The 23,247-nt window shown below is 53.8% G+C and overlaps 9 protein-coding genes across 9 annotated transcripts; 4 read left to right on the top strand and 5 right to left on the bottom strand.

The window, feature by feature from the left end:
- Positions 1-831: 831 nt before the first annotated feature.
- On the top strand, positions 832-2,771 carry CKM354_000408900 (uncharacterized protein; the record flags this gene model as incomplete). The annotated part of the gene is made up of 2 exons (XM_044799314.1): positions 832-982; positions 1,039-2,771. 2 exons carry the CDS (start codon positions 832-834, stop codon positions 2,769-2,771), a joined length of 1,884 nt encoding a protein of 627 aa, XP_044655249.1.
- Positions 2,772-3,041: 270 nt separating this feature from the next.
- On the bottom strand, positions 3,042-4,364 carry CKM354_000409000 (uncharacterized protein; the record flags this gene model as incomplete). Its single annotated transcript, XM_044799315.1, has 1 exon — positions 3,042-4,364. One exon carries the CDS (start codon positions 4,362-4,364, stop codon positions 3,042-3,044), a length of 1,323 nt encoding a protein of 440 aa, XP_044655250.1.
- A 680-nt stretch (positions 4,365-5,044) lies between these two features.
- On the bottom strand, positions 5,045-8,812 carry CKM354_000409100 (uncharacterized protein; the record flags this gene model as incomplete). The annotated part of the gene is made up of 1 exon (XM_044799316.1): positions 5,045-8,812. One exon carries the CDS (start codon positions 8,810-8,812, stop codon positions 5,045-5,047), a length of 3,768 nt encoding a protein of 1,255 aa, XP_044655251.1.
- A 1,346-nt stretch (positions 8,813-10,158) lies between these two features.
- Positions 10,159-11,064, bottom strand: CKM354_000409200 (uncharacterized protein; the record flags this gene model as incomplete). The annotated part of the gene is made up of 3 exons (XM_044799317.1): positions 10,159-10,285; positions 10,347-10,823; positions 10,892-11,064. 3 exons carry the CDS (start codon positions 11,062-11,064, stop codon positions 10,159-10,161), a joined length of 777 nt encoding a protein of 258 aa, XP_044655252.1.
- Positions 11,065-12,010: 946 nt separating this feature from the next.
- CKM354_000409300 (uncharacterized protein) lies at positions 12,011-12,631 on the bottom strand (the record flags this gene model as incomplete). Its single annotated transcript, XM_044799318.1, has 2 exons — positions 12,011-12,118; positions 12,176-12,631. The coding sequence occupies 2 exons, from the start codon at positions 12,629-12,631 to the stop codon at positions 12,011-12,013; spliced, it is 564 nt and encodes a 187-aa protein (XP_044655253.1).
- A 1,018-nt stretch (positions 12,632-13,649) lies between these two features.
- On the bottom strand, positions 13,650-14,381 carry CKM354_000409400 (uncharacterized protein; the record flags this gene model as incomplete). The annotated part of the gene is made up of 1 exon (XM_044799319.1): positions 13,650-14,381. The coding sequence occupies one exon, from the start codon at positions 14,379-14,381 to the stop codon at positions 13,650-13,652; it is 732 nt and encodes a 243-aa protein (XP_044655254.1).
- An 819-nt stretch (positions 14,382-15,200) lies between these two features.
- Positions 15,201-15,975, top strand: CKM354_000409500 (uncharacterized protein; the record flags this gene model as incomplete). Its single annotated transcript, XM_044799320.1, has 3 exons — positions 15,201-15,263; positions 15,325-15,345; positions 15,397-15,975. The coding sequence occupies 3 exons, from the start codon at positions 15,201-15,203 to the stop codon at positions 15,973-15,975; spliced, it is 663 nt and encodes a 220-aa protein (XP_044655255.1).
- Positions 15,976-17,905: 1,930 nt separating this feature from the next.
- CKM354_000409600 (uncharacterized protein) lies at positions 17,906-20,161 on the top strand (the record flags this gene model as incomplete). The annotated part of the gene is made up of 2 exons (XM_044799321.1): positions 17,906-18,269; positions 18,327-20,161. The coding sequence occupies 2 exons, from the start codon at positions 17,906-17,908 to the stop codon at positions 20,159-20,161; spliced, it is 2,199 nt and encodes a 732-aa protein (XP_044655256.1).
- An 821-nt stretch (positions 20,162-20,982) lies between these two features.
- Positions 20,983-23,195, top strand: CKM354_000409700 (uncharacterized protein; the record flags this gene model as incomplete). Its single annotated transcript, XM_044799322.1, has 2 exons — positions 20,983-20,989; positions 21,049-23,195. 2 exons carry the CDS (start codon positions 20,983-20,985, stop codon positions 23,193-23,195), a joined length of 2,154 nt encoding a protein of 717 aa, XP_044655257.1.
- Positions 23,196-23,247: the final 52 nt, after the last annotated feature.

Genomic DNA, 23,247 nt, shown 5'->3' on the forward strand with positions numbered 1-23,247 from the left:
CAAATTGGGGTCTGGTCAAGCCCGAACAGGAGTGTGACGCATGAGCACGACCGAAGAGGCTGATCTGGCAAAATCCCCATGTCTCTGGGAGGATGGCGGGTAAAGGAGCGTTTGCTGACCTGTGTTTCACGCGTGACGACATTGCTCCAGGTTTACGATAAGGTCAACCCTGCCGGGTCTGCTTCGCTACAGCACTTGACCATCAAATACCGTGCCGCTGCTCGAGGATACGAACTAAGCATAGATGTCAATTGGCAGTATTCCGGAGGTCGTGATGATGTGAGCTTTGTGCGTTCGTAAGTTCGTAGTGAGAGCCGGTTCATGTGGTCAGGATCGGGTAACACCTGGAGAACGAGGACATTCCGATCGCCGTGGCAGCCTCCGCTCGTGAGCTTGCAGATCATTCAGAATAGCACGATTGATCCTGGCACAGCTGGTGAAGTCCGTACGGAGGTGATACCAAGTACGGTTTAACAGTCTTGTGGCTCATTTCAAAGACACGTTGAGACGTGGCAGGAGCGTCTTCGGATGGCTGGTTGATGTTCCGTAGATTGAGCGCGATAGTAATCAGAGTCGAATTTCCTCGGTGGATGTCGCTCAGATGTGGATGAATGCAAATGGCATTGATGAGGAAAGGCGATCGTGTTCAGGTTAGTCTACATAGGTGCAGGTGCGACGAACACGAACACGCGTGCTAGCGCGTCTCCAGCAGAAGGCTTGGCGGCGCGGTTTGCACTTCACGTCGAACACTCCATCACCACCAAGCGACCACAACACGTCGTTCTCGACTTGCATCGTTGGGGCATCCGCGCCGGACAACATGAGAGCGAAATGGGTACAAGAATGGTTCCATTACCAAGGGATAGGGTGATTCTGCACTTCGATTACGATTGTTTCTACGCCTCCGTCTTCGAATCGGAAGATCCAAGCTTACGCTCTCTCCCCTTTGCCGTCCAGCAAAAACAAATATGTGTGACTGCTAGTATTTCTCGCCAAAATGCACAAGAAAATCGACCAAATGCTGAGAGAACCGTGCAGATTATGTGGCCCGAAGCAGAGGCATTTACAAGTTACAGCTGGTCAAAGATGCAAAGCGTATGTGTCCAGATCTGATCATCAAACTAGGTGAAGACATCAGCAAATTTCGCGATGCCTCGAAGGAACTCTACTCGTTCATCAAGAGCTTCAGCTGGAATGATAAAGTGGAAAGGCTCGGCTTCGATGAGGTCTGGCTAGATGTCTCCGATATTGTGGAATACAATCAAGACATCCTGAACAAGTACGACTTGGAGCACTCATTCTTCCAGACGTCCAAGGATGATCCTACAATTGGTTTTTCATTCGATGCAACCAAGATCGCTGGCCACTCATACCCGAAGGACTATGCCTCTGCTTCTATTGAGCCCGACGAGCTGACCTTACGCCTTCGTCTCGGGAGTCATCTTGCTTTGCATATCCGTCACGAGCTAGAGAGCCAAAAAGGCTACACAAGCACGGTTGGCATATCCACTTCTAAACTGCTGTCAAAGCTAGTCGGGAATTTGAACAAACCCAAAGGTCAAACAACACTAATGCCTCCTTACTGGAGCCAAGATGGCGAGACTGGCAACGTCAAAACCTTCATCGATAACCACGACATCGGCAAAATTCCTGGAATCGGGTTCAAATTATCCCAAAAGCTCCGCGAATTCTGCCTACAGCGTCCAGCCGCCATTGACGAAGGACTCGTCTACGGCGGGACGAAAGAGCGCGTAACAGTAGCAGATGTACGTAAAAATCCGGACACCAATCCGGAAATGTTAGAGAAACTTCTATCTGGACCTGGATCCGCGCACGGTATCGGGCAAAAGATTTATGATTTGCTGCACGGACGTGACGAGACAGAAGTCAGTTCGGCCCGAGCTGTACCGAGACAAATTTCCATTGAAGACAGTTACATTCGTCTCGATACGATGCCAGAATTACTCAAAGAGCTTGATGCTCTTGCGCGGAGTCTGCTGAACAGGATGAGAATCGACCTCCTTGCATCTGATGATGATTTTGACGACACAGAAAAAGACGAAGAAAGAATAACAGATCAGCAGCCTGCCAAGCCGATATCAACGACTGGAAAAAGATGGCTCGCTCACCCCAAGACCCTCCGCCTCACAACGAGGCCACGAATGCCTTTACAGCCAGACGGCACCAGAGTTCGCTCGTTCAAACGCATCTCGCACTCCGCGCCGTTGCCAAATTTCGTCTTCGGCCTCAATGAGTCAGTCGATGCACTGGCAGAGAAGCTGGTCAAGGAGACTCTGATGAACATGTTCCGGAAACTACATCCAGAGAAGGCAGGATGGAATCTTAGCTTGGTGAACTTGGCTGTCACAAATATGGCCGAAACGGCGGGGAACAGCAAGACTGCAAATGGACGCGATATCGGTGGCATGTTCAAGAGACAGGATGAGGTGTTGAAAGATTTTCGAGTGACGGAGTTTAGTGCATCGCCGTCCAAACCGGGCATCTCAATACATCAGGAGTATATGGTCAAGGAGGAGGAGAAGGACGCATCGTTGCCAACAGAAAATTATGTGTTCAAAAACGGGAGGAAATCAGACGAGGCTCGGCAGACCTTGTTCGATGATGATGACGACGATGATGAAGAAGCTGGTTGGGTGGAAGATGAACGGGATAAGATGGACGAGCTTTGCGGAGAATGCGGCATACGTCTACCTACGTTCGCGATGGGAGCCCACCTGCGATTCCACCAACAGGCTACTATATCCAGCTGACGACCTCTGAAGTCGATCGTATACGGTATCCTGTGCCCGATTTGGACATATAGTATGACTCAGCCCAGCAGCCTCTTGCAAAGCCATTCTAGCCAAACCCATCAAGGCCTTTCCGTAGCACTCCGAAGACACTCGTTTTCGGCCTGTTGTTTTCGAAGGAACCATTTCGTAAATGTGTCTTGGATCCATTGACAAAAACGAGCCCTCCGATTCCGGATACGAGTACGAGTATAGTACGAGGTTTCATGCTGTCTGCGGAATAACCTCCTTCTAGGCAGAAGCAGAACGCTGTGCTTCGCCCTCGGTGCTTCTGCCCACGACACTATCGCGACGCATAGCCCGAGCTTTCATCGCTGCGAGTTCAGCCTTGAGCTTTTCGGCATATCCATATATGTTGGCTTTCTCGGTCCTGTAGGCTTTGGCTTTCTTGATCTCATTGACTGCAAGCCCATGCATCTCCCCAAACTCATTGCGCAAGTACGCATTAGTCTCCTTTTGCATCTCACGACTCTCCTGCATGTTCTGACGCTCAAGACTCATCTGCACATTCTGATCATGCAAATCCTCAAGCTCATCACGAGCAAGACTGCACATCTCATTCAACTCATTGATCTCCTGACGCAACTTCTTATTATCATCTCTGAGCGTCGTCGCAGTAGTTTTGGTAAAACTCAATTGACGCTGATGATTGCGGATATCGTTCTGTGTATTCTGCAGCTGTTCACTCAGTTCAATGGCTTTCTCGCGCTGAGATTCGAGATCGTGCTTCATCATCTCGTTGGCGCGTGTTGTGGTCTCGAGATCGACTGTGATTTTGGCGTTGTCACGCTGGGTTTGCCGGTTCAGGTGTTGTTGGTATGCGAGATCCTCATACAGCTGATCGACATCGTTCTCATGCTGTCCTCGAAGTCGCTCGCTACTGGCGAACTGCTTCAAGATCACGAGTCTCTCGCGCTCCAGATTCTCGATCAAGTGCTCCATTTGCGCGGAACGCTCCGCGAGCGCTGCAGATTGGCCAAGGCGCTCGGTGAGATACTCTTTTTCGAGCTCGAGGTCGACGATTTGATCTTCGATGTGACGCATGCGCTGCTTCATTGATGGAGCATTCTCGTCTTCGCGGTTGGCCTTCTCCTGCTCCTTGCGGGTGGTGAACCGGCGAGCGAGTTCTTCGCGACTCATTTTCGGCATCTCCTTGAGCTCCTTTGTATCGTTGAGAAAGCAGCTGTACTCGCGACTGCAGCGCGCGAGAGCATTGTTGGCTTCCAGAAACTTGCGATCGAGCATGGCTTCGAGGAGGACATTCTTGTTGGTGTCGCGAGCCAGTGTGATGTCCTCGAAGGCGACAATGGCTTCGTCAAGCTCTGTTCTGAGGAGATCATGTTGATCGCCCAGATCCTCCATGTAGTTGGCGTTCTTGCGGTCTTTGATGGTGGCAATTGGGTTCGAATCGTTCGGCACGACGGAGCTGTTCATCGCTCGTGCGAGTCCATAGTCAGTGCGCATCGACGGCGCGCTGCAGGCGCTCGTCACGAACGATGTGGCGAGAGTGTCGAACGACTCGACGCGGTGGAGTGACTTTTGTTGCTGCTTCATGATGAGGCGTTGTCAAGTTGTGAAGGGAGACCCGCCGCTGAAGATGATTCTAGAAGGGGGGGAAGGGGGAAGAGGAGAAGAGGGAAGAAAAATGTTTGTTTACCTGTTCAATCGCAACGGCTTCCGGCGCGTGCTGGCCCAAGGCGAGGTTGAGCATTTGCTCGCGACGCTTCATGCGCCATCGCATGTTTGGGAGTGTCAGCGGCATCTTGGTGATCTGGAGTGTCGTTGGCACAGGCAAGAAGCTGCTGTCAGAGCAACAAGAGTCTGATGGGTGTGAGCAATTTACGCAGCTTGGCGTGAGCCGTTTGTGTTCTTCACTTGCAACTTTCAGCCACCCCAAATCGGCCTTTGTGTACGTGAGTATTGTCCCAGATCCCAACTCTCCACAGTGCAAACACAGTCAACGGCAACGCGTACGGAGCGAAGTGGCGACTTCAAACGACAAGCAGCGGGAGAAACTCACCTTCAGCGGGCAGTGATCCGGCACATCTTCGAGCTGGTGTGGATTGTCTCGTTCGGGGGTATCTAAGGTGCGCCTATGCTGCTTGCTGCAAGCCATCTGCATCGTGTTCATAGTCCTGTGGTTCTCAATGTTCAAGCTCCCCTCACCGTAATGTACAAGTCTAAGCTGTACACACTCTCCTTCATCGCGCCTGCCTTTCATGTACGCCTGCTCTTCATCTGTTCGTGCGATCCTGAAACGGGCCAGTTCCACTGCCCGACCTGAAAATCACTCGTCGAGTGCCACCTGCTTTGCCTAGTTCACCGAAATACTTCTCCTTCTCTTCCTTGCTCTTCTCAGCGCTGGCACTCTTCTTCGCTCGTTCAATCATGCCCTCCACCCATCGCTCCTTATCCGCTGGGAGACCACCTCGTTTTGTTGCACTCGAGGGCCCAGAAAGGCCCACGTCGCCTGATATGGGAGCCTGAGTCTGTCTGCTAGACGGTCTAGAGGCGCCAGCGGTCGAGGGACGTGAGCCCGATGAGCTTGATTTAGACGACTTTGGTGTCGTGGCCGGGTGGTCTCCACCAAAAGGTGACGCAGCAGAGAGACTGCTCGCAGTCTCCCGTGAGTCGAGAGGTGGGCGCTTCAATGGCATTTCGTCGTCGTCACTGCTGCCAGGCCGGTGCGATTCTCGCGGTGTCATAGGCGTTGGCGTCTTGGCTCTGATGTATTCCGCAGGGTTACTAGACTTGCGCATACTTCCAGGTACAGTAGGCAACGCTGCAACTTCGAGATTGCCTTCTGACACAGTACGACTGCCGTGATGATTGGCAAAGTCCCGAAGGTAATCTGCAAGGTCGGCCCAACCTCCGCCAACACGCACCATCACACGCTCGCCCTCGCCTACCAAGCGAACAAAAAGCTTGATCGGGTCCTCTCGTCCACTATGAGTGAGGTGGTAGAGCTTCACCTCAGGTTCTGCAGCTGATCTGGCCTTGCGAGGAGACCCATCTACAGGAGCAATCGTCATCTGTTCACCCTTCGGGATCACACGCAATGTCGCCGCTTTCGGTCGTGGGCCGCTGTAACCACGAGGGCGACTGGTTGGAGTCTCTGCACCTGCCCTAGACTTGAAGCGGATCGAGGCAGGGAGTGTCTCTAGAACCTCTGAAACGTGGCGATCGAAAGAGTCTGCAAGCACGGGTGGCATCGATGGTGACCCTATCGGGCTGTAATCCGGTACAGAAGCCGCACTCTCACGCCGAGTGCTCTTGTTACCACGCAGCTTCTTCATCGCCACATTAAGAGGAGCCAACGGGGACTCTGGAGCCTGCTCCACTACTGGGCTCGAGCGACTGATCTCCGGTGTGGCTTGGTTGGACGAGGGCGATGGCTGACTTGGCAGGCTAGAGCGTCGTGGTGGGGGCGTTGGTGGAATAGGCGGGCCAAGCGCCACGGCACCGTTGTCCACAGAAGCTCTCTTGCCTTCATCCGCAATCGCTGATGCCCTACGGGACATGCTGACTGGTGTCCGAGAAGGCGATCGCCGTGACGAGACGCTACTGTGACGGGAACTCTTCGGTACGTCGATGCTTTTGAGTTCAGAACGAGAGAATGCCTCAATTGAAGCGATCGAAGCACGCTTGACCTTGTATGTGCTCCCGGCTTCCACATCGCTTGTCTCAGCATCGACTGGTGAGGGCTTCGTTCCTGTTACTGATTGCAACTCCGGCTGTGATGGTGCGGTCCGCGGCCTTGACGGAGATGTTGATGCTCTCCGTTCGTCTCTAGTCACAGGTGCCCACTGCGCAGTTTCTGGTGTTTCAACAGGCAGAGATTCCGAGAATTCTGGAGGTGGTGCTAGCGAGGCACGCCTAGTGCTGCTGCTGCTATTCTCTGAGTCTTTTGGCTTGCCCGATGTGTGAGGGGCAAAACTCTGTACGAAGGTCTTGTCGAAGTCATCAGTGTTCATCACAGCCATAGCCGCCATGGGCTGGGCCGCGTTGTGAGCTGGCGCAGGTTCGGCCGACGAAGGTTGCTGTTTCGGCTCTGAAGTGTGAGACAGCGGCCAGCCATCTGGGAACTCTTCTTGACGCGGTTCATCTGTCGGCGACACGAAGCTATTGCTGGACTTTTGTTGCAAAATTGAGTGTTCCGCGCCAGAGGTGGTCATCGCCCATCGTGCATGGCTCGCATTCTGTGAGTTACCCTGAGTGGAATGATCTGACCGCTTGGCAGTGGATCTGCTGGTGTCTGAACTCTCCGTCTCATTCACGGAGCTCTTGGAAGAATTGGCGCCAGATTGTGTGGACATGGTCGGGCTCACAGAATTGAACCTGGAACTGGCGAAAGAGACTGGAGACAAGGCCGCGCGCTCGGCCGACGAATTCCTGCCATTAGCCAGTCTGCTTCCAGATCGTGAGAGGGGCACTTCTTCCGTATTCTTGTCCTTTTTGAAGAGCCGCGTAAACGCGTTGCTAGCACGCTCAAACGGCCGCACTGGACTCTGAGTCGACTTGTTAAGTGACTGATTGCGCTCAATGTCCCGCAGGAACGCTGCTCGCTTCGCTGCCACAGAGCCTGAAGTCTCTTCCTTTTCTCGATCGTTCGTTGATGCTGACCTTGACAGACCGCCGCTGTTGCTGTCAGTCGCGGACGAAAGCTGCGACTGTGGCATAACTTTTAGTGGTGCTGATACAGATCGATTACCGGTAGCCCATGGCTCATTCGCGCTCAGCTCGACAACCTCCGAAGCGACAGGAATGCTGGTCGGAGTACTTGTATCAACGGACAATTCGGCCAGCTGAGACTCATCGACACTGGATCGAATGCTCTGAGACGGCCTCCGAATCGCATCATCGTCGGACAATGGGTCTTCTGTTTCCGATACCGTAAGCGTGCCGTTGTGGCTCGTAATTCCAGTCGGAGCGAGTGCTTTCTCGCTACGTGAGTGAATGGATTGGCGTTGTTGTCGCCACTCATTCTCATAGACAGTCCGCTCCGCCTGCACGACGAACGACCCGTACTCTGCTTCAAGGGACTCAAAATCATCGATCCATTCATCAGGTACACAATCACTCCTTCCCTCCAGGTTATCCAAGAATCGATCCAGTCGTTTCCCTAACCTGCCGATTTGTTGCTCAAGACTTGACTGCATCGCTTTCATCGTTGCGCGTGTGAAGTTTGTGCTGTCCACACCAGTCGCGGTGTTGCCAGGCGAACTCGAGATTGCGGTCCAGCAATTCTTCAACTCCAACTTGGCTCGTCTCAGATCGTCAATGAAGCGCGGCGCGCTCCGAAGTATTATAAGTCGTATCGTCCAAACATCAAGTAGTCGGTTCAACCGTGTGAGAAAGGGTAACGCCTGCAAAATAGTGGCAGTCACCAGAGCTGTGAAGTCATCCAATTTCTTCAAGTCTGTCGTTGTATGTAGATCATGTTCGCCAGCGCCATCGAGACGTGATGGCGGTCGTGAATTAACCCGGTAATGCGAGTTCAGCACATAGTCCTTGAGCTCTTCCACATCAATCTCGTCCAGGGCTTGTCCAATCTCGTCCGCGCGCTCTTCATACTCTTGCACCAAGCTCGCGGGCAAGCTGCCCCAATATGCATCGTTCGCATCGCTCTTCGTAATGCTCGATCGGACGGAGGAGCTCTCGGCAGGCGCAGCAAAAGTGTTCGGCCATTGCCATTGCTCAATCTCTCTTGTCCAATTGCGCAGATCCAGACATGTTTGCGCGGCCTTTGCACCCAAGCTCCGCTCTGCCATGGTAGCAGACCTGATGCTCGCGACCAGAGCATCAGAGCTGTCGGCCATCTCACTCGGGTCGGTCACAAAGGCGCGAAGAGTTGCGGTGGGCGAGAGATCGCGTAGGAGAGCGTCGGAATGGCGGACATGGTGCCGAGTAGGCGATCGGGAAGGCTTGCGTGCGTGGATCCGTCCATGTGTCGGCGAGGGAAGCCGGGGCGGGTTCACGAACGCGCTGCTGGCGGACGCCATCGGGGAGAGAGGAGGCGGAGTCGCGCCGGAGCAGTGGGACGAGTGTTTGGTCGTGTGGTGTCCCTTGGGTGTATTTCACTCGCACAGGTAATTGCCTTGTGCGTGGGTGGGCCGGCGACGTTGTTCGGCCATGTGAAACGCTCGCAGCTGCTCCCAGATCGGTGCGCGCGGTGCTGATGCACTTTGTGGTTGTGCCTGCGACCGCCACCGACTCGCTGCGCCTGCTACATTGAGCCGCGACGACAGCGCATGAGTTCTCGCAGTCTCACCTGGGCTCGGCCTGGGAGTTGAGCAGTAGCAATAGCAGCAGCAAGGGCACGATCAAGAAACGAGCACCAGAACCAGAAAGCAGAGCTCCCGCTACCCTGAGATCGCGCGTGCATCACCCCAGGCGCGCCTCATTGGCGGACCGCGACGGTCGGTCCTGCCTAAAGCGAAGTCTATTAGTCACCTTGGCTGTGGTGGCTCCTGCTCCCGCCGTCGCACAACTGCACATCGCATGCAGGCAGTCGCACGACACAGAGGCAAGGGCGCGCGAGCAACACTCCATGTCAGCATCGATGTGCTCCAGTTCTCCGTCGTCACACGTTGGCGAGCTACTGAGCACGCAGCTGTGATCAAGCCACGCCGACAACTTCATGTTAATACCCCTGCCCACTGCCAACGCTCGAGCTGCCAATTGATCGACTCGACATGACATGCTGCCAGGTTGGGTCGCCATGAAATCACCATGTCTTGGGTCGGGCTCGATGCTCACCACTGCGGCACTTGGGCGCGCTGCTCTGCGCCTGCACATCCGGCAGTGTGCATATCGCAAGGCCGCTGTGCATGCTGCTTGAGTCGCGAATCTCCTTGCAGGTGCGCGATCGCCCACTAGCTGAACGCGCTCCATCTCCCGGACGCGTCCGTGACACCCGACGCGTACTTTATCACAGCACTTCAGCAGCAGGTCGATCCTCCCATGGGCTACTGTAGCATTCTTACTTCTGCTCATGGAGCAATCTCATGGTCGCCGACACTATCGAATACTGGACATCACAGCCCGCGCACATGCTGATCATGCCGCCTGGCTGAATCACTGGTCTCAGCCGACCCGGATATAGAACAAGCAAGGCAGCAACACCATGTACCAGTCTCCATTCGTGTCCTTCTCTCACGAGAACCGTTCACGAGGCTTGGTAGCATTCTCTGAATTGATTGAGGCTTCATTGCTTACCGAACCAGATCTGGACGAGAACGTGATGCAGGGCGCTGTCTGAGGCACGAGTACATTTGTCTTCTGCCATGTATGCGAAGCTGCATCGTACAGAGGCGAGGCCATCTACACTCTGCTATTGCACCAACTTTCACTGGTTGGGATTGCTCGTGGTCGCCGCAGCACCTGAGCTTCTCCACGCACTCAAGATGAGATCCACAATCTGGTCTACCCCCTTCCCATTCTTCACCTGCGCAAAGATCGTCGGCCCACCCTCTCTGGCATATGCTGTCAGCTTCATATTCAATAACCCAGAGAAAAACAAAAAAACAGACTCACCGAATCTTTCTCGCATCCCGATCCATCACCCCCAAATCCGCCCCAATCAATTCCGCAAGATCCGTCTTATTCACGATCAACAAATCACTCTGCGTAATCCCTGGCCCTCCCTTCCTCGGAATCTTATCCCCTCCACTAACATCAATCACATAAATAATATAGTCCGCCAACTCCCTCGAATAATTCGCCGCCAAATTATCTCCTCCGGATTCAATCAACAAAAGGTCAGTTTGAAACTCCTTCTGCAAATCCTGCAGAGCAGCGAGATTCTGCGAAATATCCTCGCGAACTGCAGCGTGTGGACAACCTCCCGTCTCAATTGCCCGAATGCGTTCTGCCGGGAGAGCTTTGTGGCGAGTGAGGAATTCGCAGTCTTCGCGCGTGAAAATGTCGTTTGTCACGGCTGCGATGTTGTATTTTTCTCGCAGGGCGAGGCAGAGGGCGAGCATGAGGGCTGTTTTGCCTGAGCCGACGGGGCTAAAGCAGGGAGGTAAGTATGCTTGGCCGTGGCACATCATAACTCCTTCTGAGATGTAAAAACATACCCGCCAATACCAACAGTAAAAGCTCGATCTTTCCAATCTCTCCCTTCTATGATGGGCATTTCACGTCCCAAGAAGGACCCCGGTCCATCGAGGATCTCGTGCGTGTGGCCATGGTCTGCGGCAGCATGCGAGTGTGATGCTCCGCCTTCGTGCGAATGGCTGTGGCCTGACATTGTTTGCGCTGTGCTTGTGGCTCGATACTTTTCTTGTGAGTTGGCTTTTTCTGTTTACTGTAACTTGCTCACCAGTTCTGGGCTATGGTGGGGGGCCCAGAACAAGAGAGTCACGACTGTGGGGCATAGAGATTGCGATTGCGATTGCGGCGCCCAGGACTTTTGGAAGTCAAAATCCTGGACCGCTTTGGCTTTTGGCTTGGGGTTCTGCGGGCTTGTGAGATACATTTTCGCTGTGTTGGTGAGAGATATTGAACATCAGTTGCACTCTTCTCTCAACGTAGAGCGATGACTGTCTTCTGTCTGCTCGTGCAACATCAAGTAGTCACGCATCACCGCTACAATTCTCGTCTTGCTGTCTCAGACACATCTGAACGCATCAAAATTAGCAGAAGTGTAAAATGGTAGGAGGACATCATTCTCATATGCATAGCTAAGTGAGAGAGCATTCGATATGCTGTCATGAGTATGGTGGAGTATGCGACTTCCTTGCCGTACGAAGGTCATTACTGGATTTGACTGCCACTGTTCATTCAATTCCCACTATTCCCATACTCCATTACACCGGACTTGCCCAAGATCTCTCAGCAGCATTCATCAAAGGATGTCCACAATTACGCCATTTAAGGCAAGCCTCCAATCTCTGATACATTCATGCATCGCGTCAAATTTCCATTTACTCGCTGCAGAGAGAAAAACTTGTCAGCAACTCTGCTCCGAATTGCGTCGCACTCGCAAATTCATCAGGTTATTTGTGCCACAGAGCAGGACACGAAACCCTTTCTTCTTTCTCTTCTTCATGCACTAGAAGTTCACGACTGTTATTGTGTGATCTTCTAGAGCTCGAGACAACAGTAGTAGCGTGGACTTCTTCTTCCCTCCTTTGGCATGAAGAATGCACAATACTGCTCTCGAATGGGGAACACGGTATGGGGAGAGTAACTTACTATAGTGATAGTGTGAGATCGCCGCGGATACTGGCTTTCAATTCAATCTCGACATCGAGGTTGGCTTCCAGTGTGAGCTTGAGACCGTCGGTGTCTCTTAGGGCTGACTGGAACATGTTAGCTCACGAGGCGAGTTTCGTAGGCCAGGATGGAGGACGACGTACCCCATTGCTCTCCTCTTCTTGCGGTGTCATGTAGTATGGCTGATTCGGGTTCGAGCCGCGGACTGGAATCTCTCCTCGCATAGCTCGAGCATGCGTGACTGGGCCGTCCATGGATGTGCTGTCGGGCCCTATCCGCTCGAATGGTCGTTGTTGATCAAGGTCTCCATTGGCATCTGCCTCCTCCAAAGCCTCTAGCGATCCGGTCTTCATATACTTGCCATCTGTCATGGCCTGCTGAATACGCTTCCTCCGCTCTCTTCGTGAAGACGATCGCGATCGGTTAGACTCGAGACCTGCTTCTCGCTTTTCTTTCTTGATGAGCCGGTCCTGTTTCTCCTGTTGCTGAACTGTCCTCTGCTTTGGTGGGTTCTTCAAGGTCTCCTCTGACAGGTGTTCGAGCTTCGGCTGCTCGTTGTACTTCTTCCGGTACGACTCATTGTTGATCTTGTCCGCCATTTTGGCCCCCAGCGTGGGCTAAAGATGTCCGGGGAGTATGTGGTATGGAAGTCGCTTTCAAGCCGTTTCCAGATGTATTCGCGACGTGTTCCTGCGGTGAGTATGCGATGAAGTCGGCACGAAAGACTGGCGAAAACGACCAAAATGCAAGAGAGCGAACACAACGAACAGGAACCTGGACTCGCCTCGTCTGCCGTCAGCAGCACACAGTACCCACCTCACACCTGGCCCTTCAGACCCGCTATGAATCGCCAGCGAGCGCCAGACGCAATGAAACCTGTTTCCAGCCGATCGCACGACCATCGCCTCTGCATATTGCGTCTTGCGGAGTGGTATCCCTGTGCGCACCGCCACAGGTACCCAGTTTTGTGACTTCATCCTTCCTGCACGCACTTTACGCCTGGGACACGCAATGCCTCGGCGGCCCGCACCACTCGCGCCTGGAAGGCAGGCAGGAAGCGCAAGTCGCCGGGCAGCAACGTGGTATATTTGTGGCATTAGACTCAAGGTTTTGATCATCGTGTGTGGCTAGCTTCGCATGCGTGCCAGACGACACCTGCTTTGCAGCTTCGACGTGCAGCCGCAAAACCTGGCAGGCTGGTAGCAGGCCGCTTTCCACGGACCCGACATTCCGTCAATCCAGAGGATGAAACACTGCGAGGCTGGGTCCCGGCTTGGAGGCTCGTATCTTTGCCATGGCTGATAATTTGTCGTCATTGAAAAGAGTACATGAGTTGTTACTGCGTCAAAGAGATGTATCGTGATGTATCTGACAAGGTTCCTGGTAGGCGCGAAGTCCGGCGTCATCAAGGGCTCAGAGTAAGAGGAACAGAGCCTCGCCAAGAAAGTGCTGAGCTCGCGAACGTCGAACACATAGGCAAGCTTGGGTAAAAGTCTCATCATTGCAACCATCATCTACGATTACACTGTCGCCCGATCCAGCTCCCTCAGAAACATCATGCAATTATCCATAAGAAACAAAACCCTGCTTTTCGCGCCATACGCCCTTCGTAGTAGTCTAGTTGAGCAGACCAAGAGTGAGATCACCGTGAATCTTTGCCTTCAGCTGGATTTCAATGTCAAGGTTCAGCTCCAATCTCAATCGCAGCTGCTCGCCGCCACCGCCATCTTCCTCGCCGCCGCCTTGCTCCTGACCCTTCTTGCCACCGCCAGTGAGACCACCCAATGCCTTTCCGGCAGTGTCGCCCACAGTGTTGACTGCGCTGCCGGCGGTATTCTGGACGAGCTCGCCAGCCTGGCCGACAGCCTCTCCACCGGGAAGGTCTTCGGTGATGCCGTCAAGAGGACCGCCCTGTGAGTTCTTGGTTTGCTGTTGCTGCTTCTTCTGGCGTTGGCGTTGACGGCGACCACCTGCGGCACTCTGGTCGCTTCGCGCGATAGACTCGGTGTCGCTCTCCTGCTGGCCTCCTTTGCGGCCGCGCCCTCGACTCTGGCGGCGACGGGATTGCTGGCGAGATTGCTCTTGCTCGGCCTCCATTTGTGGTTCTGCTTCGGCGTCGCCTTCTGCGTCGGCTTCAGCTGATGCTTCCTGTTCGGCGCCGCCTTCGGCTTCGGCTTCGTCTGTTTGTTCTGGCGTTGGTTGTTGCTCTTGTTTCTTCTGGCCCAGCTTCTTGGGCGTCTTCTTGGTGGTTTTGCTGTTTGTTTCCGCGCTGCCAGAAGCGTTCAGTCCAGCGTTCGCACCCCCGGAGCCTGATATGCTAGCAGATTGCTCTTCCTGCTGAGATGACATACTGGCTTTTCTGTTTTAGTGTAGTTCTTGCGGATTAGTTGCGCCGTGCTTGTGCACACAAGTCAGAAGTTGAGAAGAGGAAATGCGAAAGATGTGCACTTAGACCTAAAGGAAGCGGCCCCAAACCTGTTTCCAAGAGCATTGATTCATTCTCATGCTGTACCCACCTCACGCACCTGACGCAATAAAGCTCCATACAGCCACAGGTTGCAGGGATGCGACTTGTTACAGGGCGAAGCGAGGGTGCGTGGATCGGCTTGCGAAGACTGCAAGCGGGCCGCGTGGTGTGGCGCAAGTCCAGTCTGGCACTCGACAGCATGAGCTGCATGACGAAGACAACGGAGGACCTTCCAGCGCGGTCAAGGAAGCCCGCATCACGCTGGTCCGCTTTCATCATCACACCGCGTCGCATCCTTGGATTGAATAGGATATCATCACGATCTTGTTGTCATCCTTCATGACCCGAAAAGGGTCGGAGGCGCTGGGTGGTGTTCCACGAAGAAGCGAGCTCCCTTGCACGACTGATGTCACTGGACTTGAGATCTCGTGTCCGCTTGTCAGCCACCAGCAGTCTTCGGCGGAAGGCGGTTCCGTGATACTCGTGGTATGAGAAGTAATGCAGACGACGATTGAAGGAGAGCGTTGTGAACTGAGCAACGAAGCTTCAGGGCATCGAGCAAAGTTGAGGTTCCTGCCGCAGTGACGGGGCGCGGACTAGTGCCAGGACTTTGGCAAGCACTGCTATTCACACCTGCTGACTTCGACAGTCGTGCTTGCGGTGAGCGTGTTGACAACATCTAGTCGAGGAAGTCGGCCACGATGACGAGCAAAGGAGCTGCACCCGATGTTGCGGCGGCGAAGACACGCATCGTCAAGCACATGGTAAGGATCAGACTTGACGCCGAAATGATACCACGAGTGAATGCCGAGTAACACTTCTCAGAACAACGACCATCATGATTCTGTGCGTACTGATATACCAGACTTCGACCCGCAACTACTGACCAGAGCGCAGGTCGTTCGCTATCTGCAGCATTATGGCAAGATTCCGTCCTGGAAAGCGTATGATGGCGAAGTGACAGACGTGGACCTCAATGCACTCTCCCTGTCATGTCACGGAACCACAGTCAGAGTGCCCTTTGAGCCTCCCATGAGCTCTTTGCGGGAGGCGCGCGAACGCGTGGTCGAGTTTGATCGGGAGTGCCGCAAAGCTCTTGGCCAGTCAGATGTCACTGTCAAGACTTACGTCCCGCCCACTGGAAGACATGCAATCCCCTTCCTGGGCATTCTCATTACAGCTGTGGCCTATAGCCAGCGCTGGTGGTTTGAGAAAGGCCAAATTGTAGAGCAAGTCTTCGGCAGCTCTTTTGCGCATTTCGCCTGGACGATTCAGCCGTGGCTCCTGATAGGACTGGCTGCCGTGCATGGCAGTGAGATGTTGTATTTCTCACTGACCAAGCTACCACGGCACTCTGTCAACGTGCGTTCTTCGCAATGGTGGCTGTGGAATGCTTCGATCTTCATTGAAGGAGTTTTTGCGTGGAAGAGATTTGATGAACACGTCCAGAGGCAGAGAGAAAAGCAGCAGCACTGATCCGGACTACCTCTGGTCACCGCCTCTATGTGCTCGTCCAAAGAGCAATGGAAGATGGTATCGTACAGTGTAACAGTCACTCGCAGGTTGCCATGAGTGTTGCCATCCTTTCAAGGGAGCTTCCGATACACACCACCACGCTGTGCATAATACGTGGGCAAGACTATGCCAAGAGGCGTTCTACAGGCTCTGGGATGAAGCGTAGGTGGAACACAGCCAGTTCGCGCATGCCGCGCAGAAGACGTATAGTTCGCGAGTCGAAGTCAGGCACTTATCAGTCAGCTAGCCGGGGTGGTCAGCGATCGCTACTGTTCTGGGGAACTATTTGTGTATGATACAGAGGCTGACCAGAACCAATTCCAGGACCGTCTGACAGCTGCAGCAAGCCGTCGATGGATCCGTGACACACATACAAACAGCATCCCAACGGAGAGTCCCCTCGCGTGGCCAAGACGTGTTGTTCATGTTCATGCTACCATCCGAGGTGGCATGGGTTGCGGGTAGTGACATTGGGCTGGTCGATGTACAAACCACAGCTGACCCTTTCTGGCTCAATCATGCGCTCGGACGAAATGCCCAACAGGTTCCTGGATGGCGCGTTTATCCAGTGACCCTATCGAATTTCGGATAGCTAGTCCTCAATCGCTGGCGTCACGCGGATACACAGCATGTGGTGGATCAGCCCGCGCGGCTGCTCGTGCCGACCTCAAACAAGCCAACTTCATTCATCGCGCTCGAGCGCGTGAAAGCCTAGACTTACCGTGCAGTTCCACTGCGCACCTGTCGTGTCTTATCTCCTTCATCTTCCGTCGTGCTTACCCGCCTCTGCAGTTGCTCGACGTCCACGACTCTTACTTCTGTGCAAGCAGAGCCGGTCTCTGCTATGTAAAGCATCGTTCAGTCTTTGTTTCGGGATTGAAGATGCACCGCAGCGCATCTGCTTCACCGACAGTCTGGATCCCGTCGGAAGTTGCTCAATTCATGGTGCACACCAACACCGCGCATGATGGCAATCACCTGTCCGCCAGTGATTAATCGCCGCACAGCATCATCGTCGTTCCGACAGTCTGGTGAGCAACGTGCAAGCTTGAATGGAGATGCAGAATGACCCGCGAGACGGCAGCACCGAACCACAGGTCAGCGTTGCAGTGTATAACGAGGACGAAAATTGAGCTTGTGCGACGGTGTTACACAACGCACTCACAGAGTTGCAACTGTGTGTAACATTCCGCTGTGTCGGTGCCGGGAGCGATTCGCGTCGCCATGACACGAGCAGAAATGCCATGAAGATTATGGAAACACGCGGATCAATCATACAAGCGTGCGGGCGAAGCGAACCACGGAAACTGCGATTGAGGGTGTGGCGGTTTGTTCACTTGCGCAGTGAGTCGTCTAGCATTTCATTGCAACCGCCACCTTGCATGCTTACCGCCTAGGAATGTCTCAAAGGAAGCTGACGTTTCGCCTGGCTGCTTCGCGCTACGGCTTGGCCGCTTTCGGACCCGCGGGTTGCCAACAAAGAACAAAGAAAGCCTGTCCACTTCATCGACTCCGCAACAATCGCAGCATTGCGTGAGGCAGACGATGACCGTGCTCGGCATTGAACAAAGGATCGCATGCCACGGTTGGCGTGGAATAATAGACACAAAGATTTCTTGCTTTTCTTTGCAATAATGGGCCGTCTCGATCCGTCACGCGCTCTCATTGGTACGCTCCAGCTCTTTCATTGTCGATTCGGCATGCCAGTGGAACAAGAGGACTGTGAGACCCTGCCGTCTCCTTCTCGATGTCTGCCTCTATTCAGGAATCATCGGTATCGTCACTTCCCGTGCATCGACAGTGGGTTCATCCAGTCCAGCCTGTGCAAACGCAGCCTCCCGCAAATGAGTCCGGGCACATCATTTTCACGAGACAACTGTGGCAGCGAACCATGCCAGACGAGTCCCATCCAACTGATGAAGCTGTCTTGAACAAGTCTCAAGCTCAGGATACACGAGGCAGCAGCCATAATACTGCCGCAGCTACCAGTAGGCGCACGTCGTCTTCCGTTGCTGCACGCCCACACAGACGCTCTTCCAGTCCCTCCGGCAGAGATCCCTCCAAAACTCCATTGACACCTGAAGAGAGTCCACCTTTTAGTAGAACAACAAGGAAGCGAACGGCTGGCATTGTTGAGGTCGAAGACAAAGATTTCGATCTGCCTGAAGCGTCGCCGGCGCACACCAGATCTGACAGTGGTGAGATCCAGGTGTGTATCTGCCAACCAGAGCCCAAAATACCCAGACCTCGCAACGGTGAGCACTCGCCCTGATACACGGCAGTCGGTTACTTCAAATGCTGACAAGCGATAGCGTTCATCTTATATCGCCAGAATCAACAAGCGCAGGTTGTCGCTCAGAACCCAGGCCTCGCCAATCCGGAAATTTCCAAGATCATCGGCGAGCAGTGGCAGAACCAGCCACCCGAGATCAAGAACAGGTGGAAGGCGCTTGCTGAAGAGGAGAAGCTCCGACATCAGCAGCAGTATCCATCCTACCGTTACCAACCGAAGCGAAGCAATCGCCGTGGCAGCCTGTCATCAGAGCCAACATCAGGAGTTGAGAAGCCTCGCTGTCACAAGTGTGGTGGGCGAAGCATCTTGACCCCATCAACGCCATATACTGCGGGCAACAGTCCTGCATCAGCACACACGCCAGGATCGCTCGCCACGCCTGTCACAAGAACGCTGCCCGTGCTACGCGATCTGAGTCTGCAGTCGCCGGCAGCGAGAAGACACGGTCGATTTCCAGGAAACGCCATGTCTATCAACCACCACGACGAGCGCGACGACATCGGACCCCTTAGCCCCGAGCTCAAACGTCGCCGATACAACAATAACAACGACCACCCTACCACGATGGCCTCTCGCGCACCACCGTCCAGATTTGTGGCTGTACCGCCTCCTGGTCCGCACGGTGGTCCTGGAACCCCATTCCCGTTCAATCAGCCACCTGCACTACATCCTTATCCCCCAGCAGCGTCGCACGGTCGTCGAGAGTCACTGCCTGGCCTACGTGGTGTTGTGAATCCACCGGGTCCGATGGCGCCACCTCCGCGACCTGGCCCTGGGTACGCCCAACACCGCCTCTCACAGGGTCATGCGGGCCCACATGACCGGTCACTGACACTGCCTCCGCTACAGACTCACAGTGCTAGTGTGGCACCAGCACCAATGACCTCTAGTGGAGGCGTGAAGAGCGCCAAGGAGTCCATCATGACCTTGGACTTTTGGTACAAGATCAACGTGCTGGGCAAGGTAGCTCCACCAGCACCAGTCAGAAAAGCAAACCCGAGAGGCCCGTTAGTCGCTATCGAAGGTGATAATGCAGAAGCGGTCAAGGCCTTGGGCAAGTGGCTGAGCGATACGCTGGGTAAAGGCGATGACTTGAGCGTGAAACAGCTGGACGAGCCAGTGATATCGTTAGGAGGTGGCAAGCAGCAGATTATGGCACAGTATCACCGCCTGGCAGCAGAGTGGCTCTTGCGAAGCATTGAAATCAGCGATATGCTGATGATCAAGAATGCCTCGCCGACGGACTCTGTCATGGTTGATTCGTCGAGTTCAGTCACCTCTTCTAAAGGCAGAGCCAGAGAAATAATTGACGAGAACTACGACGATAGCGATGAGCCAGAATCTGGATCGAAGAGGGCATCGCCGAACAGAGTTGTGGCGCGAGCCGATGATCCAGTTCCGCAGAAAGCGGATCGGGATGTGGAAGAAGCCGAGAAGATGGACGTCGATACAAATGCGCGGAAGATGTCAGTCTCCAGCAAGAGTTCGTCCACCTCCAACTCGGCAAAGCCAGTCGGAATCATCGCCAACTACTCACTTCATGCCAGCAACTTCTTTGCTTGCCACATCCCGATCGAGCCGTATGCACAATACTCGCCAAAGGATCACTGGGAGTGGACGGCAACACACTGGCGCGGCATCATTAGTCCAGACTTGACCATCTACGTCAAGGACAGCACCACACCAGAAAGCGGCAAGCCTACAGTCGAGATCATGGAGCCGGGCAGCCTCTTCGTCGTGAAGAGGAGCAAGACAGAGGGCAAAGATGCTCTCGAGATTGAACCTTCCACGCTACGCCGTCTCGGCTTCGAGGTCAGCGAGTGGGTTCGTGGATTCGGCGAGAATGCCGTATAGAATGGGATAGCTTAAATGTGTGACTGCTGACTCTTTTTGATGTGGTTCATCAGACCTGTGTGCAGAGATGGGTGTGGTAGATCGGAAGACCGGCGTGCTGGCTTGCCTACGTATTGTCGAAATTCGAACATCGTGACACGTCCATTTATCAGTTCTGATCAGTTCACATTTGTTGTTGCATGTTGTTCCGAGATCTTGAAACTCTTTGGGGCGACTCGCATGCTGCCACGTCCATTCAGCGTGACAGCCTGGTTTCGGAGTCCGTCACGACACACTTGAAACGCACATGACATGCCTTCCGTATATTCTACCTCTGGATCTTTGGGTGAATGTGCCATGTGCACAAACAGCACGTGCACGACTAGTAGACGATGTTGTTCCGTGTAAAGCCGTTGATGATTAGTGCGTGGACAGTCAGCCTCGGCAGCGTGACATGTGCCTGGACTTTTGCGGATTAGGCTGGGGAAGGCTGTGACTGGCGCGCTCCCCCGTGCTTTCACATGCTAAACCCGCACGTCTCGTGGCCGGGGCCATGACGCTTCGGTGCTGAACGGCAGAATGCGAATTGGCCAGAGACAGACTTCGCGGTCACGATGGCCAGCTGTTCGGCGCATGCCATGCCATGTGCTGAGCCTTTCTTTGCCGTCAATTGTCCCCTTTCTTACAGTGGATGAGTAACACGCATGGACATAGACTACTGCCACAATAGCATTCCTTTATTGTTCCTATCCTAGCGATTCGACCTTCCGTACGAGCGACATCCTGCGCATGCCTACCGGCGAGGACTGCGCGATTGCAGTGCGGATGCTGGGCTCGAGGCCATGATAGGTAAGCATACAGCTCCTCTACAGTATAGACAGCATGCACAGCAGCTGATGACACCGTAGACCACATTCTGGGTCGCCCATCGACCCGCTTCCGCAAATACCAAGTCCTCGCCGTCGTCGTCTTCTGGAGTCTCTACCTCCGCAAATTCAAGCGACATGGTCCTCCCGGCGTCGATCGATTCTCACGATGGCTCTCCCAACGCTTCACGATGCACCAAGCCCTCGTCGTATCCTGCATGGCCCTCTACGTGTCGCGTAACTTTGCAAGAGTCGTGGGCTTGGAATCTCCAGAACCGTTGGCAAATCTCTATGATAAAAAGTTCTTCAGAGCGACATGGGTGACAACGGCATTGGATGCGGGGTTTTGGACAGCGATGCATTTGAGGCCGAAGTGGCTAAGGCATACTTGCGAGATTATGTTTACGCTGTATTATCTGGTTTGTGCGGAGCAAGCGGACGAGATGGTGAGGAGGGTGAGAGGTGATTTACGAGTGGATCATTTGAGGGTCAGCTGGAATAAGCCCAATACGCCAGTGCTGAAATTCTTGACGAGCTTGATGAGGCCGAGGTTGATGAAGTATGAGCCTAAGAAGATCAGGATTCACAGGCCAAGGGATAGTGATTACAAGGAGCCTATTGAAGCGTGGTTGTATTTCAATGGGACGGATACGGAGCTTCGGCGACAACGAGAGATTGTGCTGGATATACCGGGAGGCGGGTTTGTGGCTATGGACCCACGATGTCACGACGACAAGTTGATGCACTGGGCTGGGAAGCTTGGATGCCCGGTTCTGGCTCTCGACTACAAGAAGGCTCCCGATGAGTGCTATCCTTATCAGTTGTACGAATGCTACGACGCTTACTATCAATTGATCACGACCAGAGGAAGATGCATCAATTTATCTGGAGAGCATGTTCCGAAGATCATCATCAGTGGAGATAGTGCAGGTGGAAATCTGGCTGCAGGTCTAGTCCTGATGATTCTGGATGAGAAGTCCCAACATTCGACCTGGCATACTGGATTCATACCGAACACGCTTCCGCCTCCTGAGGCAGTCGTGCTGATATACCCAGCTCTTGAGTTGAATATCGGCATCTGGATGTCGGACGAGCATCTAGCTCTCATGAACTCGCTAAAACGCAACAAGGACGACAAACGGGTGCTTGATCGCAAAGTACAAGACTATCGCCGCATAGACCGCACTACGCCATACACTTCTGACGCTGAGGACTCAGACGACACCGTAACTCCGAACCCCAGGAAGAAATCAGTAGTGGCTGTTCAGCCCGAGAAGCGAATGAAGACTCGACTGGCAATGAGCAGCGTCATCTCCTACACGAATGACCGCATCATCAGCCCAGAAATGCTTCGTGCCATGATCATCGTCTACATTGGCCCTCACCGAAGACCCGACTTCACTACCGATTACTGGCTCTCGCCCGTGCGAGCGCCCGAAGAGCTTCTAGCAAAGTTCCCAAAGACCTTCCTCATCTGCGGCGAGCGCGACCCCTTAGTAGACGACACCCAAATCTTCGCCGGCCGCCTCCGACAAGCCAAGCTACTCGAATTCGAACGCCAAAAAGAAGTCGGGCTCGTCAACGAAGACGCGAAATTCAACGACGATGACCATTTCAAGAAAATCATCGTCCCGCAAATCAGCCATGGTTTCTTACAATTCGTGAGCCTTTATCATGATGGCTGGGAATGGATCAATGAGTGTCGAAGATTCATGCAAGAGGCTTTCATTGAGTCGTATAATAAAGAACAACCTTCTTCTGTTGCGTCGAACGGCGGGACAGATTACTTTTCGAACCCGAGAGGGACGACGCCTTCGAGACGGGGGTCGCATGGGTCGGAAAGTGAGAGGCCGCTGGAAATTCCTTCGAAATTTCGGATGACGAAGATTGAGAATGGGGGTGTGGTTTCGCCTTCTGCGAAGAGGAGACATCATTCGAGGAATGGAAGTGGTGGGGGAAGGTATTCGAGTCAGGCGAATGGGTCGTCTTCTGCTTCTGGTGCGGGTAGTGCGTCGAATTCGAGGAGGAATGGAATGAGGATGAGACGGTATCATCATATGTCTGGGGCGGTGAGTCCGAGTACGAGTCGGAGTGTTGTGAATCGGTTGGCGAGTTCGGAGGATTTGTTGGAAAGGAGGATGCGTGGGATGACGGGGCCGCTGTTGGGGGATGTTAAGGATGATGATTGATTGATTGATGAATGGGAGTTGGACGTCTGGGGTGAAGAATTTTTGTTGTGAT

Source organism: Cercospora kikuchii (genome assembly GCF_019650295.1).
Source record: "Cercospora kikuchii DNA, contig_00002, whole genome shotgun sequence".
NCBI classification, from domain to species: domain Eukaryota; kingdom Fungi; phylum Ascomycota; class Dothideomycetes; order Mycosphaerellales; family Mycosphaerellaceae; genus Cercospora; species Cercospora kikuchii.